Source organism: Sabethes cyaneus, chromosome 3, assembly GCF_943734655.1.
Source record: "Sabethes cyaneus chromosome 3, idSabCyanKW18_F2, whole genome shotgun sequence".
NCBI lineage: Eukaryota > Metazoa > Arthropoda > Insecta > Diptera > Culicidae > Sabethes > Sabethes cyaneus.
This window is the reverse complement of record NC_071355.1, coordinates 226998718-227016373: the sequence shown is the minus strand read 5'-3', so window position 1 is coordinate 227016373 and position 17656 is coordinate 226998718. Positions and strand designations below refer to the sequence as shown.

At 37.3% G+C, this 17656-nt stretch overlaps 2 protein-coding genes across 3 annotated transcripts; one reads left to right on the top strand and one right to left on the bottom strand.

Moving 5' to 3' along the window:
- Window positions 1–2925: 2925 nt before the first annotated feature.
- On the top strand, window positions 2926–5201 carry LOC128740816 (adhesive plaque matrix protein-like). The gene is made up of 2 exons (XM_053836381.1): window positions 2926–2998; window positions 3262–5201. The coding sequence occupies exons 1-2, from the start codon at window positions 2926–2928 to the stop codon at window positions 5199–5201; spliced, it is 2013 nt and encodes a 670-aa protein (XP_053692356.1).
- Window positions 5202–5412: 211 nt separating this feature from the next.
- On the bottom strand, window positions 5413–8288 carry LOC128742044 (WD repeat and FYVE domain-containing protein 2). Of its 2 annotated transcripts, none has more exons than XM_053838226.1 (6): window positions 8173–8288; window positions 7799–8014; window positions 7008–7355; window positions 6689–6928; window positions 6292–6630; window positions 5413–6197 (listed from the first exon to the last, which is right to left on the bottom strand). In XM_053838226.1, exons 2-6 carry the CDS (start codon window positions 7957–7959, stop codon window positions 6059–6061), a joined length of 1227 nt encoding a protein of 408 aa, XP_053694201.1. In that variant the 5' UTR covers window positions 7960–8014; window positions 8173–8288; the 3' UTR covers window positions 5413–6058. The 2 variants fall into 2 exon arrangements, with proteins under 2 accessions (XP_053694201.1, XP_053694202.1); XM_053838227.1 differs by having other exon boundaries at window positions 7799–8010; window positions 8173–8261.
- Window positions 8289–17656: the final 9368 nt, after the last annotated feature.

Genomic DNA, 17656 nt, shown 5'->3' with positions numbered 1-17656 from the left:
GAGTACAGGAAAATTAAGGTGCTAGTGCAACGATCCTACTGACTCTATAGCAGCACCTCTCCAGTCAAGATTTGAACATACGACGACTAGCTTGTTAGGCCAGCATCATACCCCGAAGCTAACTGGGCGGACTGGGCGGTGTGCTGGGTAGTGCGATCAGATTGCAGCCGACTTGCGAGTGTCGAGATGCTCAACGAATTGGCGACGAATAGCCCAAGACGGGCTCTTGATACAGCACGAGTAACCGCGGGCCTTATTCTTTTTTGCTCTCCTATATGATGTTTTTTTGAGCCTTGCCAGAATACTTGGCGAATTTTCTACTGGTTTTCGGTACCATTTCGACGGCAGTTAGGTTTAGTTGGCTCATTGAAACTCGCCATAGCATTTATACAAGAGAGCATTTTGGCTCTACAACAGTGTTTGAATTTGGTTATCTGTATGGTTGGAGTGGTACATCATCACGATCATCATATTTGTCTAGCTTTGTGTGAATTGTACCTCTAAACACAAGGAGCACACAAGGTTGGTCGATTTGTCGAATCTACATTTTCATCGACCGACGGCGGAGAATGAACCATGAACTTGCACAGCTCTATGACGAACCCTGCATCCAAAAGGTGGCTGCTGGACAGATACGACGGGCAGGGCATGGTGCAAGAATACCGGATAACTACCTAGCAAAGATGGTATTTGGCTCAAGTCCGGTAGGAAGAAAACGACCAGGAGCGCAGCGAGCAACATGGTTAGACCAGGTGGAGCGAGATTCGACGGAGAGTACTCGGTGTCCGAGGAATTGGAGAGCGGAAGCCCACAACCGAGGTAACTGGAGAAACCTTGTTTAACAGGCTTTGTCTTATAGGACAGCAAGCCACTTAAGTAAGTAACTCTTCATCGGCATGTTTGGGAAAAAAATGTCCTGTTGAACCGATATGGTCACCCTCGTACTGCGCCTCGATTGGATGGCCTTAGCTTACATATCTGGAACTCCTCTTCCTGGTTGAGTCTTTCAAACTGTCAAGGTCAAAGTCAGAGAGTACCAGTAAAAGAGAATCGTGGAATTCGTTAATCTACTTCAATATAATGCAGAGTAGAAAGCAAAAACCGTGGGATTAAACGGCCTTTCTAAGACTTGACCCTTCTTTATCGACTTCGCGGGCGGCTATTAGAGTACAGGGCAATTACGGGGCTAGTGTAAAAATCCTACTGACTCCTATATCTAGCAGCACCACCTAGCCGAGATTCAAACATACGGCGACTGGCTTGTTAAGACCAGCACCGTACCTCGACGAAACCAACTAAGCGGCCAACTGATGCGGAGCATTGTGGCATAATTGTGATCCACACATGGTTGATCAGCTTGCAGCCACCGAAAAGAAGCGTCAATCTTCTTTTGTAACCAGTTACCGATTACCGTGAACGATTCGGTTTTTCCGAATCTTCTTTGCTAGGGACTTTGACTGATATATTCTGCATCTAGTAAGACTCCTAGGGTATCGCCACATTTCTTTGAAAAGCGCTGTATTAGGCGCTACGCGGTATTAAGGTGACATTAGCAGTCATCGATTCTGCCAATTTCAAAAGCAGTTTTTTTGTTTGAAACACAAATTCTGTTCATGAAAATATATTCGCTGTGTTTAGATTGACAAGAAGAAAGCAGCATTTATATTTTTTAAAACAGAACCCCGCGTTTGGGCCCAAAAACTGCTTCGGAAATTGGGCTCTCCGACGAAAAGTTAATGATTGCTAATTTCCCGTTAAAGCAAACATACTATAGCATACAAAACAAAATATTTTTATTAGCGGTGTGTTATTTTTCCAATATGCAGCGTAAAGCAGTTTGTACAGCTTTTGCTAATAGGAGATTGCTAATTTAAAAAATAAAACTATTGAACCAAGCATTCTGGTGTGAAAATGTGAGGAATGTGTAAGTTTTTCACAAAACTTTGCACGGTACAAAAATGACAAAATATGCGTCACATCCCATGGAAAATTTCCAAAATATGTTTTTTTTTCTTTTCCGGCAACTCATAAGTTTTTAGTGATACAAAAATTCACGATAGCGTTTATTGTTTTGTTCCTAAAAACTAACGATCCATATATGCGCCGTCGATTGTTGACTAGCATTTGAAGATTCCTTCAAAAATCGTCAACAGTAATTATTTAAAAAAAAAAACAAAATTTCAAAAGGATAGATAAATAGAGTCTTATACTTGTCTAGATTATTCTCTATTACTTAACAAATTAGATAAGGTTAGATTCTTTATTGTAGAAGTTTTCAGCGTGCGGCTGGTTCGCCTCCTGATAAACATTATGGAAAAGATGTTACACATTTTTCTAGATTCTAGGTTAAAACAAAACCACAAAACATAACGAGAAAAGGATGAAGAATAAAAATCTGAACATTTAATTTTAGGACACACTATGTATGTGAACAATTATTAAATTTGGAAAAGCCAATCCAAACTTGAATGGAACATTGCAACTCTGGTCATTTGAAACATGTGCCTCAAAATGTTCAAAAATTTAAGTTAATGTGTTTACCCGTGTTTTCCGGTTTTTCAGATACCATTATTAACATAAATCATGCAGATACTGATTCAGCTGCCTACTTCCTTATTACTCCTTACTATATTGGCGGTTATAGAAACCTAAGAAGAAATTGCGTTAGTGTTAGTAATAAATGTCTCAAAAAAGCTAACAAAAACAAGAAACAAGTTCTACCTGGGCAGTCGGTAAACGATACATAACATTTACTGATCACATGTTTCGAAACAAACGACCATCCTTCGCTGAGAAATCTGTAAATTCAGTACCTGTTCGTGGAAATTTTCCAACTAAATAAGCTAGGCTCCAGCACATCTCACTCAGAATCAAGTCAGCAATCTAACGCCGAGGTTGTTCTAGTGAAGTGAAACATTTGTAAAAATGTGGAATTTGTGGTGGATATCAGCATGTGTCGTACTAGGGATCTGTTCTGCAAATATACAGGCAAACGAAGGTAAGTCAAATTTCGAAGCAAAGAAAAAGCGTGGTGAAACACTGGTTGAACTTACAATTTAAAAAAAATGTTCTTCTCCTAACATAGATATTGTAAGAACAATAAGTGTTGTATTATTATCATCACCAACAAATTAGAATAAAGTTCAATGCAAGCTTCAAATTTGATTCATGTTTTGTATATAAACATGAATCAAATGGAAATACTAAAGCTTTAATTTTTGAGTGTGCCTCTAAATGCTTATATGATAATTTTTTTTCCAGTACCACAATCTACTACCACGCAGCATGAACATGAAGATTTAACCGACAATAGTATAAAGAAAATTCTAGTAAAAGAAGCAAGTCACTCAGTTGACGAGGCCACAAAGGATTCAATTAAACAAAAGCGTTCGGCCACTTATTATGATGCAGCTCCAGTTCTGGATTATGACGGTAACTACTTTCCAAGCTATGTTGAGCCAAGTTATATCCAACCCAGCTACGATCAGCCAAGCTACGAACAATCGAGCTACGAAGAACAATCAAGTTACGAGCAACCAAGCTACATTCAACCGGGCTACGATCAACCTGGATATGCTGAACCAACATACGATAACCATGATACCTCCTACTATCCTAAGTATCCTTTCCATCATCATCATGACAAGTACGTAGAAACTACTACTACTACCACCACTCCTAAATACAAACATACTGTCCCAAATACTACACCTAAATACAAGTATACTGCTCCAACTGTCACTCCTAAACACAAGCATACTGTCCCAACTACAGCACCTACATACAAATATACTGTTCCAATTACTAATCCTAAATACGAGTATACTGTCCCAGTTACTACTTCTAAATACGAGGAGATCCCAAAACAATCTCTACTGGAAAAAGCATCAAGTGGTAAGAAGGAAGGTAAAGAAGCTCCACAGTTCATTGAGGATCCAGTATATCTGCCAACTTATAACAAATCCCACGTGAGCAGTATCGTCAAGAAACCTCTGGCCCATGTTGTAGACACTAAGGAGCATTCAGCTTACCCGCCAACCTATGATAACTCCTACCCAAGCAGTGTCGTTAAGAAACCTCTGGGCTATGTAGAAAATACTAAGGAACATTATCCGTCAACATATGATAACTCTTACCCTAGCACTGTGGTCAAGAAGCCTTTGGGCTATGTAGAAAACACTAAGGAACATTATCCGTCAACATACGATAACTCTTACCCAAGCAGCGTGGTCAAGAAGCCTTTGGGCTATGTAGAAAGCACTAAGGAACATTATCCGTCAACATACGATAACTCTTACCCTATCAGTGTGGTCAAGAAGCCTTTGGGCTATGTAGAAAATACTAAAGAACATTATCCGTCAACATATGATAACTCTTACCCTAGCACTGTGGTCAAGAAGCCTTGGGGCTATGTAGAAAACACTAAGGAACATTATCCGTCAACATATGATAACTCTTACCCTAGCACTGTGGTCAAGAAGCCTTTGGGCTATGTAGAAAACACTAAGGAACATTATCCGTCAACATACGATAACTCTTACCCTAGCACTGTGGTCAAGAAGCCTTTGGGCTACGTAGAAAACACTAAGGAACATTATCCGTCAACTTACGATACCTCCTACCCAAGCACTGTGGTCAAGAAACCTTTGGGCTATATAGTGAACACTAAGGAACATTCGACTTATCCGTCAACTTATGATAACTCGTACGTGAGCAGTTATCCGTCCAGTTACGATAACTCTTACGTCAGCAGTGTCGTTGCCCAGAAGGTTATCAAGAAACCCCTGGCCCATGTAGTAGACACTAAGGAATATTCAGCTTATCCGTCAACTTATGATAACTCTTACGTGAGCAGTTACCCGTCAAGTTATGATAATTCCTACCCAAGCAGTGTTGTTGTCAAGCAGGAAGTTAAGAAACCTCTGTCCCATGTACTGGACGCTCTCTCTCCCGGCAGACCTCTTTTAGTTAGGGGAACTCTCAATCACTTGTTAACTCCTAGTTCCAAAGCAGCCGATAATGCACCCGTTTATGATAATTACCATTGTGGTTGCAGTGATCAAATCGGACGTTTGCAAGAGGCGATTCTGCTGCTAGAAGAAGAGCTTCTTAAAGTGAAATCGATCCTAGATGGTAAGACGAAAATTGTTAAAATTAGCAAAAAATCCAAAATGGCTGAAGACGGACACGATATTGATTAAAGATGGAATAAATGTGATTTTGCTATAAACAATATTGTTTTCCTTTAAATTTAGAACATCCTCTCATTTATATTTTAGAAATTAAGCGATTGTAACAATCAAAATAATTATTTGCCCATTCAGGTTTTAGAAACTCTTGTCGCACAAGTTTATATTACAGTGAATGCTAGGGAAACGTTCACAAAGAATATTAACATCTGGCTAGCATTAAAAGTATATTTGCAAAAAATAACATTAAATACAATTTGAAAATAAAACAAACTCCATTGCGCTCTGATGTAATATTACGAATATAATAGATTTTTCAAAAGCTAGTTACGAAGCCTTGATATTTTCCACTATTGTTATATTTTATTGTTGAAGTTTACAGTTAGGTTACATTTAACGGGAATCCCTTCGCATACGTTGGTATATTTACTGAAATTTCCCGACAATTTTATCTTCTTTACGAATCGAATTCAATTATAATAACTACATGTAATAATTTGTTTACAACAATACGTTACTTATAGCACTGCTCAAATCAACGTTGGTTTTACAATCTTTTTCGGCGTATCCTCGCTATCCACATATTTATAAAAAGTCAGTTACTTTTCTTATTTTATTACACTAGAAAGTTCATTCGTCAAACGAGTTCCTTGTACTAGGCGTTCATAGATATTTATGGGGAAAAAGTAATGCATTTACGCCCTAATAAGGATGTCTACATGAGAGTGCAAATAGTACAGTGAATTTTTATGTTCCACTTTAGAAATTTAGTGGGCCAAATGCCAAACTTATTGTATCATAAATCGGAAAAAATACCCTAAACAGTACTCTTACCGGTTGTAAGCTGGAAAGCGGAGAAGCAACATTCCTTAGGGCCAAATGGAGGACAAATCCCAGATTTTAATTATGCGATCCTGACCAACAGTGAGCAGTCTTTTCTTCGGTTCGTCCAGGTCCATTGCCACGATGCTGTGTTTGGCATCATGGAACGTCGCGAGTGAGGGTCTCCTGCAAATGAAATCGTTTTAACCACATTAAAGCACCCCGTTAATAATAGGAATGTAAATATTAAAATTTATTCCATTAAGAAGCCAAAACTTACTCTTCGCTCTTCAGTCGCTGGAAGCATCCTTCGCACACACGAACGTCGAATTCAAAACCCATGATGGGTATGTTGATACGATTGGTCGAGCATTTATCGCATATCGCCTTTCCACAGTAGCGGCAGTGATGCTGCCGCATACCAATCTGCTTCTGATCGATCATCGCTCTCAGGTTCCAGAAGAACGCACGCGTACACAACTGACAGGTGTCCGATTCGACCCATTCCGGGGCAACCTTACGCATGGCATTCATTTCCCAAAATACTATCACCGAATCCTCTCCGGCCGAGATTAGCTGCTGCGTGTTGCTGGCGTAAGTTAGAGCTGACACCTTATTGCTGAAATTTCGAATGACTTTGAGTCTGACATTTTTCGTTCAACTTACTGAAAACTTACTTGTGACCATGCAATTCGTAGGTTGTTCCACGTTTACCACCGACATCCCACACTATGACGGCCTGATCATATGAACCGCTGAATAACAACTGGGGTCCTTCGGCCCAATACAAAGCACGCACGGAACCAGCATGACCCTTCATCGTGGTTACCACAGTAGCTCCCGTGTTGCTAAGTTTAAGCATCGTAATTTGACCGCTATAGTCACCAACGAAAACATACTTAGAAAGACAATCATATCTTTAAACGCAAGTGTGTTAAGGAAAATTTGGTACTTGTTCAAATATTTAATAATGAAATAATTTTTGAGTAAGGATACTGCATTGCAGTGCACATGGCTTCAAAGGTGAAGCACCCCAAACGCTCTCCGGTTTCTGTGCTGTGAAAAGCGAAAAACTTGTCACGCCCAGCGGACAAAATCCAACCAGTGTGCTTTGCGAAGATAACGTTAGTAATACGGGCCTGGTGGGCAAGATACTCCCTGATCGGTGTCAACCGGTTGCAATCGTCGGACAAAATAAATTGCGAAATGGTACCATTTTCCTGGCCAATGAACAGAGTTCTCGTTTCTGGCGTGTAACAGAGCGATGTACATCCAGACGGCATGTACTGACAAATCGATGGCCAATATTGGCCGGAATCACGCTTCAACCACACTCGAATGGTCCTGCAAAATAACAATCAATAGATAAACTTTGTTCAAACTATTATAATAATATTTAAATGTACACATCTTGAATTAAATCTTTTTAATTTACTAATATGAAAGTTTAAAACTATCTTAGGAATCAATATGTAGCAAGCTTAAATTATTTTACGTCCTATGAAGGCACAATATATTAACCTCAACAGACCATTGGTAAATATTTGGACTAGTATCTATAGATACTTTTAGATATAGCCGCTAGATCCTACAAATCCATTACAGAATCATTAAATGATTAAAATTACAAAAAATAGTTCTGATACTCATTCCTAAACGTTATGCCAAAAATAGCTATAAAATTTTGATAGGACCACTGCAAGAGCTCAAATCTAAATGTTTTTTTATTTTTTTGATGAAAAGGCAAAACTCAATATATGGACGGAAACAAAATTGAATTAACATACTTGTCATCGCAAACACTGATAACACCTTCTTCTCCTGGAATTAGCAGCGCTGCGTTCACGTCATCATTGCAGCCTTCTAATTTGTTCAGCAGCTCCGGCTTTTTGGTGGTACAGAACCGATCATTTGCACTGCGTGGCGCTGGCTTAATTTCAGCAGCCATTCTCGATTACAGAATCCACTAATCACTCGTGACCGTCCGAACAACTAGAATCTAACTGAACGGGAAAACAAAAATGTTGAACGAACTGTGCCTGGAAAGATTAATCTAATCTTCGTTTGCCTTATGTTGACAAAGCAAAATTTTTAAATCACTCGTCACTGGATGGCGAATTAGTCGAATAGTTAACTTAACTATAAATGTATCGAATTTCACCTCTTTTGGATAACAGTAATAAATGTGTTGTAACTTTAACACGAAACAATAGCTAATCTTCTTTAGCACGCAAATATTGTCGAATGTTTTGACAGTATCAAATGACTTCCCTGAAGTGGCAAATTCTCGTACACGCACACAAAGCACCAAACGAATAATCAAGCCAAAGTAAATGGAACAAAGGCGATGTCTTAGATGTTTATGTGGACTATATAGCGTTAGCGTTAGTAGATATAAACCGTATGGATTTATAAACCTTTTAATTGAGAAATCTGAATCAAAATTGTTTTAAATTTTTCTTTGATACGCACCAGCTATTAGCTTAAAGACTCAGACACAATACATACGGATTTTAATACGCTGCGGAAATTTGACAGAAACCCATGGGGAAAATGTCAAATTAAGGTTTCAAAAATAAAGAGAATAATAATTAAAAGTTTCTCTATTCCTTACTGTTGATTTGCACGGAATCGCTCGTTAATTTCGTTTAATTAATTAATTAATTTCGTTTTTTTTTCAGTGGGTATATAGCTAAATTCAACAATATGTGTACCTATGTAGTTTATAGTTAAGGTGAAATTAGTCGTCATCGTTTCTGCCATTTCAAAAGCAGTTTTTTTGTTTGAAACAAAAATTCTGTTCATGAAAATATATTTGAAGTGTTCAGATTCGCAAGAACAATGCAGTATTTACAATTTCACGAACAAAACTCCGCTTTTGGGCACAAAAGCTGCTTCCAAAATTGGGCTTTCCGACGAAAAGTTGATAACTGCTAATTTCCCGTTAAGAAATAAACTACTGAAGTTTTTCGAATACTAAATTTTTTGGATGGATCAAAGTTTGAGTTTTTTTTTTGACAGATTGTTTAGTAATGTTTACAATTAGTAAATATTTTACTAAATGTTCAACCAATTATAGAATTATCTGTAAAATATTTTTACCTAATTCGGAGTTTTGAAGCTGTTAAACTGCTCTTACTAACACACCAGGATTCCTGCTTTCAGAATCCCGAAGATTGCTATTTTATAGTAAAGGCGATTTTTTTTACAGAGGTATCCCGGGGATTTCAACTGGTGGATTCTGTACTTATCTTCTGTATAACTCCCCCACACGATTTCTATGCCCGAAGACAAATATTTTTTGTTCGTCCAGGTGTACTTAGAGAGACCGTAATGCTAAGTTTTTGTTCCAAAATGAACATTTTGTCAACGTGGTAAAAACAGAACAGAACTTTATTGCAACGGTAATAGCCATGATAGTGCCCGAAGAAAATGACTTTAGTAACTAAATGATCAAACATAGTAACTAAAAAGTGACCAAACTAACCAACCTGTAAATGACCAAAACCGGACCAAATTTGTATTTGTAAATTGGTACTTACAGTGAACAATGACTGATGGTTTAAAATTAAAAGATGGAGTAAATAATATGGCGATAGGATTTTTTTCGTTCAAGGTTTTAGAAATTATTCGCAGATAATGTCGATTTAGGTATAATTTCTCTTTGTTGTCATGCGCAAAAGTTTTTCAAAATGCACAAAGAGTGAGAAGGGAAGCTCAAAAAAGGAGGATTTCAGTCGAGGATTGCGCAAGGATTCCATATTCCGTAGTATGTATTGGTATTGAAATTAATGCAAATGTTTCTACGGCCTATCAAATCAATTTGTTGTTAATTTGAAACCATTTTGCACAACAAAAAATCTATTATTCCATCAATTTTTGACCAATTGTTTTTTGATATTTTTTTTAAAAACTTACTTTTAAATACTTTTTAAGTAAATTTTCAGAGTAGTTGGCATAAAAACCTTACTTTCTAACATTTTTCGAAGGAGCGACCGCATTTTTCGCATTTTATTTCCTGTAGAACCGACTTTTGACGACTGGCTCGGAGAAAGCCCAATTTTCGCTCAATTTTTGCAACAATATAGGTCGTATATCCCTCCTAGATTTTCTCGAGCTGTATGTTCGAGTCTAATTTGTTTTGCAGGCCTGATTATCAGTGATAACGTTTCTTTCAATAAATCAATTCCGATGCGCGTTGTGCCATGTTGCATCGCCTTGTTGAAACTTCAATTGTTGAAGACGATGTTTTTGAATCGCCATGGTCATGCAATCAATAATTTTCGATTGAGTTGAAATTGCGCGTTGTAATTTCACATATGCAAAATCTTGAAACGTGGCTTTAGTGACCACACAAACAGAAAAAATGTGACTTTTGAGTGACTAGCACGAAGTGGGTCGTTCTGTTATTTTTACTTCGTGCGAATCGCAATTTATCAGGAAAACGAATTTGGTACTAATAAAATAAAGTACGTGCATAACCTACACATAACTCATATACATTCTGTGTTTCGCAGAAAACATTAACACCAACTGAAAATGGTCGATCTTTCTGGCAACGAAACAAGGCTCTAGCTCTGACCAATTTGGAGTAACCTACTGTATATGTAGGTTAAAATTCATATTAAATTCAAAAAAGGTTAATTCATATTTTATTTCGTAAATAGCATTTAATTTTCTTAATAATTTCTGACTCATTCAAAGTCAAGCTTAGCTTCAAATCTCATTACATGTCTTACTTCCACGTGAACTTCCGTATAGGTACACCATATTAAAAAAGATTTTATTACTGTACATACTCCCGCTGAAACCTCTATCCTCATCGTCTTTCAACAATTTATAATTAGTAATCCGGTACCGCATACCTAATATCAATCGTCCAGAATAAATTTACGATGCTGTTTAGAGACGTGAACGACCTTAGAACTTTTCAGCCCTGAGGCGCGTGTAACACACCGACGACGAATGAAGAATCAAACGGCATTAAGCGACACATTTATGGAATCTCACATTTCCTTAATCGCTGGTAGGTACACATTTTGCGTATATCTACGTATGATTAACGTTATTACAGCACATCAATTGAATTGAGTCGCCGCATACTTGCTCGTGCTTTCTATACTGTTAGAATTAGCAGTTTGGCTATCGTCAGTCCAACAATTTTACTGATTATATATTAGAATACAAGTCAGTTGTAGAAAAAAATCAGTTGAAATGTGAAACATCGAATAAAATTAATGATATCAAAACTTAGCTAACAAAATTTACGATACACGTAATGGAAAAACATTAGTTTTTGAACATAGAGAAAGCTTGACATGATCCATACTGTAACTAGTATATCTCTAAGCAAAAAGTAGGACATTACACTAAGAGACACTAATTGAGACGATTACGAATAAACTATCGGTTATTCCAAACTTCCTTAGAAATATACTTTTTCTAAAAATAAAAAATAAGAAAACTTATCCAATTTAATTCTACTATGTGTATTTTATTCAATGACAGATACGTATTTCGCCTACGACTTGCAGGCTTCCTCAGTGTCTGTTTTCGAACTACTTTTTCTAGTATAAATATAACTTTAACGTTGGGGAAGAATAAATGCTTAATGCGAGAAATGTAGATTCAGGCAAACTGAAAATTCTTGATATTAGGTCAAAAATAACTTTAACTTTAACTAATATAAAACAGTGAAATTTATTTGCATAGTCTCGTTATATGTCAAAGTAGAATTCAATCAAATGTTTCATATTAAGTAAGCGTGCTGTTACCATGGAAAATGTTATCGCAAAATTCCTTAAAATTGTCGAGAAGGTCTCTAAACCAGTTACACCTTGATCGCATGCTGGTAGAGTAATTCACCTTCGGTAGCTAACAACTTTTCTCTGTCACTGAACAACAAGATTGTAGGAAAGTAGGAAAATAAACATTTTTAAAGCAAAATTAGGTTCAATTTAGAATCGTTATAAATGTTAGTCTGTTAGTTGTTAGTTTGTTGACTCCTCCGTTCGAGACTCGCAAGTTGTAAACCTGCAAACGCAAACTTTACGCTAAATTGGACGAGTGAATCCAAATCGTCTTGCAGGCGATAGGCACAACAATAGATGTGACGTTGTTGAGCAGATGCCATTTTTCGGAATAAGTCACCTTCTCTATTGTACATCGCGCTCGAAACCAGATACTGTCACGAGATTGAATAATATTTCTATAAGCGATAAATGTGACCGAACACTCCATTGATCCGTGATTTCACATTAAGCTAATTCAATAGACGTACGAATATCTCATATGAATGCCATTGATGAGAAGTCTTATCAGAAAATGTAACTTTCAATCTGGTTATTGAACGAAGTGCTTTGTTCAATCAAGTAGTATTTCCGACAGCTCGCCTTGCTCTCGATTTCATCATGGGTAGCCATAGATAACAGGCAGGGGCACAATACAACAATAATCTCTTCTTGACATTGACGCACATTTTTCTTGCATGAAAAATTTGGAGTTCAATACGCTGCATCCAGCTGCTCCGATAGCTATTCTTTTGACGATAGCTATTTCTTTTTTAATGAAATCTAGCTTTAACCAGTTGTATTTAAAATTATGTAAGATTCCCTCTCGCAGCCTCACTTGTCATATTACTTTCAGTTATACCTCGATAAAATTTGATAAAGACGATATAAATTATAAATATTAATGTTAGTATCCTGATTAAGTGGGTTGTTTTATAAACTAAAAATATGATGAAAACTCTCACTGTTAGCTTCTTTTCAACTTTAGTTACAAGCCTTATTGGCACTTAGTATCTTGAGGACTTACAAAGCTAACAACCCTTTTAACTACAGTAACGAAAATTATAATCATTTGCTCCGTAATGAAATTTATATTTTAAATTATTACTAAATTCATCTCTCGTACTCCCACGCTTGATTGCATGAAACCGTGAGACAGGAAATTCAGTATCTAATCAGAAATTGCATTCGAAATTTGAACAGGTGTAGCCTATTCTTCTGCCAAAATATTTGACTGACTTATGAAGAGGTCTAGTGATAACCAACTCGTTAACATGAGATATTTTCATATTTCTAAGTAAACGATAATGGCTTTAGGTAATTGCATCCTTGTCAGATAACTATAACTACATATACAGGAAAAGCTGTTGCTATTAAGGGATCAAGGCAAGTACGAATATGTTAGGTTAAGTGTAATATTTGCCTTTGCGCATATGTTAGGAAAATATAATAACTTAAAATAGTTATTGAATATACCAAAAAATTCAAAGTGATTTCTGGGAGTTTTCTTTAAGCAGAATGTAAAACGTGAGACGAGGTAAGACGTTATGAGTAAAAATATCGTATTATTGAGAGACGACAATTTCAACTGTGAGCTCATAACATTCAAATCAAAATCATGAACAACTGACTGAGCGAATCCGGTTTTCAGGTTTATATTTATTTGTTAGCAGAATATGATCGCACTCTTTTGTTACTGGGACAGGCACAGCTTTCTTCAGAATTTTTGGCAACTTTTTTTTAAAATAAAATTTCAACAACCTTATTCGCTATCTTTTCATTCCTCAAAACAGGAAACTTTTCATTTTATCTTTTTTCGTGTCTCACGAGTTTGTTTATATTGGCAATGTCAATGTCTGTGTACATTTTTCAGTCTAAGAAGCAACTGAAGACTGTCTTCAACAATTGGAGTGTATAATTTCATTTGCGCCTTTGAAACAGAACTCCATCTGGCTTCAAAAATAGCACTTTTCAAAAGCTTCCAAAGCTGAATCAATATTGGTTTTACAGTGTAAACTTACTTCAAGAAGATAATCACGGTATAATTTATCGTATTTTCATTCACTGCAGTGCTCAAAGTGGGGTACAATGTGACACGCACTCCACTAGCTATTTTACCTTAAAATTTTTAAATTAGATGTTGGTAATATATTATACAGATCATATGTACGAAATTTCCATTGCTAGTTCTGCTTTTGCTCCGTTCGCATAGTTCTTCTAAACTAAAGGAACAGGATTCTAATTCAACCCATTTCCACCCAACGTTGCAAAAATGCAATGGCAAGGCTAGATTCGCAAATAGTGCAAAACGCTAATCAGACCAGTAGTCCTCTATAGACTTTCGGCAGTAACTTTGCTTACGGGAGACATACGTGCACTAGCCTTATTTGAACGAAAGGTGTTGCGGATTATTTATGTTGGAGTACAAACGGATAGCCGTGAGTGGCGTAGGCGTATGAATCACGAGTTGTAGGCACTAGTTGGAGAGATACCCATCGTACACCTGGCGAAAGTTGGGAGGCTGCGGTAGGCCGGTCACGCCGCAACGATGCCGAACTACTGTGCAGTGAAATTCGTTCTCTTCGAGAACCTCACCGACATCAAGAATAGAGGGGCCCAACGTGCTAGACAGTTCGACCAGGTTAAGACCGACTTGCGTGTGTCGAGACGCTTAACGAATTAGCGACGAGAAACCCAGTACCGAGTACAGTAGATAGGAATTGTTGATACGGCAAGAACCACCCCGGTTCTTTGCTGGTAGAAGTAACAAGTATGCGCAGAAGTGGAACACTATCTACACGCTGAAATGTGTTCATCCGTAAATAGGACGAATTTAATTAAAACTTGGTTAAAATCACACAAAATGCCCTTAAAGTGTACAAACTCAGATTCTGAATGCACCCAAATATTGGCAGACTAAATCCAAAAGTACGTTAGTTATCAAAGTGAATAACAAACCAAGTAACCGAGCTTTGCTGGATTAGCATAGAGAAAAAACACTCACTCAATTTGTTTACATTTTGCAGCTAAAAAGTCCTTTTCAAAAGTTGGAGTCTAATTAGTTAAATTTTCTACCCAAAGTTGGTGTACTTTAAGGGGATATTGAGTAGTTTTAAGCAATCTATTTAGAAGTAAACACATTTAAGAGTGTACCTGTGGGGTAAACCAGCCAGTATTCTGCAAGTATTTTTGACCGGTTTGGCGACAGGCGGGTAAGTATTGTTTGGTGGGAAATTACAGACAAGCACCTTGGTACAGGTACATTTTTGGTACAGTTCTCCCGGGATTGCTGACCCCTTTGGCCAGGTTTTATACAGTGCATTTCCAGTAGTATGGTCGATTTGTTAAGAGACTTTTAACCACACTTTCGTTAATTCAAGTTCATTTCCGATCGCTTTTGGGTTTTTACGAAGGTTTCCCTTAATGACAGATGAAAATTTCTCGATAGAGTAAAGCTCAGAAATGCTTGGAGGGTTACCCTCGTTGCACTGTTCTTTTAGTATCAGTTCAAGAAGGGCTGAGAGTGAACGTTTGACCAAAACAGAGGCTTTCGAATCGAAACGTCGTGCTGACGCTAAAATTATTCAACTCTAATGCATGGCTAAAAGTTAATTTGGCCACATAGAACAACCTATAATTCGGGACTGGAGAGTCGCAAAAAACAAAAATGACTAGATTGCAGTATTTTTATTCAGATTTAAATTTCACAGTATTACATCATTACAATTCTCTAATTCTGATAAAATGTTGGACTTTTCTCTTAACAGGACTCATCATGCCCCGCAAAGTTTGAAGATCCGAATGAATCAGTATGTTTCTTTCCCTTTGAACGCAATTCTTTGCCTCTTGGCTGTCCCCTCGCTTCATCGAAGTAGTAGTTTGACAATTACCCAAAATTTTTAAATGGATCGAAATTTCGGAAAATTTGGAAGATTTACATCTGTTGGCATGAAATCAACGTTATTAGCTGCGTACTACCGTGACCGCACATAATTGCGATCAGCTCCTAATTCCGATCACTCAACCTAAATGGTTAATTTTTAGAAAATTGTGCCAAAATCTGTAATGAAAGAGTACGCTTAGTTATTGTGCTATGTGTTTATGTGTCAGTTGTTGAAAAATGACTGCCTTTGGGGCACCATGCACTTCAAAATAAATTAAATTCGACAGGCAGAAGCAAAAAACGCCATCAAAATGTATTTTCTTAGCCGAAGTGCTAAGCGCACGATCAAATTTGCTAAGATCATAGGAGCGTGAAAACATATTACCTTCTTCGGTATTCTATGATAACTAATAGATACAAGCATATATAACCGTTTTGTATCAAATTTGGCTGAAAAAATGCTGAATTTGCGGAATTTATTCTATTAAAGTAATTGATCGGAATTATGAACATAATTTTTTTTCTGCTTCTAATTCCGATCACTATATCAAAGTTATAAACTGGCAAAATGCAAGCTAACGAAGTTACTATTTGGATTTTAGGATTGATTGCAACATGATAACATGGCAGGATTATCGAAATTTTTTGACGTAGGACTACGTCTTACGGCAAGGTGTCAACCAAAAATTTGGCGTTAAGCCACCGTCACGAAAGAATGAAAAGTTTTGAACGCTAATAGCTCTTCCAATTTAAAACGGATTTTGATCATAAACGATGCAGCAATTGTATGGCTTTCTTGAAAAGATTGTTTGCCAATCGCTAAATAGTGAAAATTAACGAAAGCTTTCAAGCTAAAAATTCTCCATACATTTTCCGTATGATAGTCTTGCTTCCCAGGCACAGACGACCATTACACACACCAAGCTTGTGGCTGATTAGCATAAGCAAGCATAAGCATAGGCACAAGCATAGGATTCCGCCCGTGTGCTGCTACTCCGTTATTGACCAGGACCGATGAAAATTGCAAAATGATGGCTGGAAAAAGCATGCTTAGGACAGCGCACTGTTCCTTTTTGTGCAACCTTATCAGATCCCTGCGTGCTGATCAATACAGACGCCGATCACGTCCGAATGCGGGTCCTGGTGGGATGGGAAGGAATGTTAGTCCAATACTTGTTGCTAATAAAGACAAGGGAATTCTCTGCATCTTCACAAGCATCAAGCTTGTGGCTGCTGCTGGTTCAAGACAAAGAAGCAAAATAAACTTGCGTGTTTTTTGTTTACTACAGAGCACAGTATAGCCTAGGTGCTACATTCCGATTTGATGGAATTTTGACCTTCTGTTTTTATACGACAGACTTCGTAGCCTGTAAGAATACGGGACAATTGTGCTACAAATCCTTTGACTCTTTCAGACGAGATTCGAACATGTGACGTCTAGCTTCCTGATCAGATGATTCTAGCAAAAATCTTACTGAATTGTTGCTCAAGTTCATATTTCTATCAAACTTTGTTATAAATGTTTCTACCAAGATTCTATCTTGTTCTGTTACTTATAAAGCGCTTTGTCACAATTTGATTATACAGCAAGACAGAATACTGATTTTTGTTACTCATATGGATATAAACTAGATAAAATTATATCATAATCTATACCTACAAAAAATGATTTCTGTCTGTCTGTCTGTCCCTATGTTCCTTATAGAATCGAAAACTACTGAACCGATCGGCGTGAAAGTTTGCATATAGGGGTTTTTGGGGCCAGGGAAGGTTCTTATGACGGTTAGAGACCCCTCCTCCCACTAGGAGGGGGCTCCCATACAAATGAAACACAAATTTCTGCATAACTCGAGAATTAATCAAACAAATGGAACAAAATTTTACATGTGGGTGTTTTTGGAGACAAGAATTTTTTCTATGGTGAATTGAGACCCCTTACCTTTTTAAGAGGAGGGGCTCCCATACAAATGAAA

Bases quoted from the DNA above. Each gene is read 5' to 3' on its own strand.
- LOC128740816 (XM_053836381.1), top strand. From the start codon at position 2,926: ATGTGGAATTTGTGGTGGATATCAGCATGTGTCGTACTAGGGATCTGT. The intron at 2,999-3,261 runs GTAAGTCAAATT...TTTTTTTTCCAG, and splicing joins AAATATACAGGCAAACGAAG to TACCACAATCTACTACCACG.
- LOC128742044 (XM_053838226.1), bottom strand. From the start codon at position 7,959: ATGGCTGCTGAAATTAAGCCAGCGCCACGCAGTGCAAATGATCGGTTC. The intron at 6,929-7,007 runs GTATCCTTACTC...TTGCGTTTAAAG, and splicing joins GCCATGTGCACTGCAATGCA to ATATGATTGTCTTTCTAAGT. The intron at 6,631-6,688 runs GTAAGTTTTCAG...TCGAAATTTCAG, and splicing joins TACGAATTGCATGGTCACAA to CAATAAGGTGTCAGCTCTAA.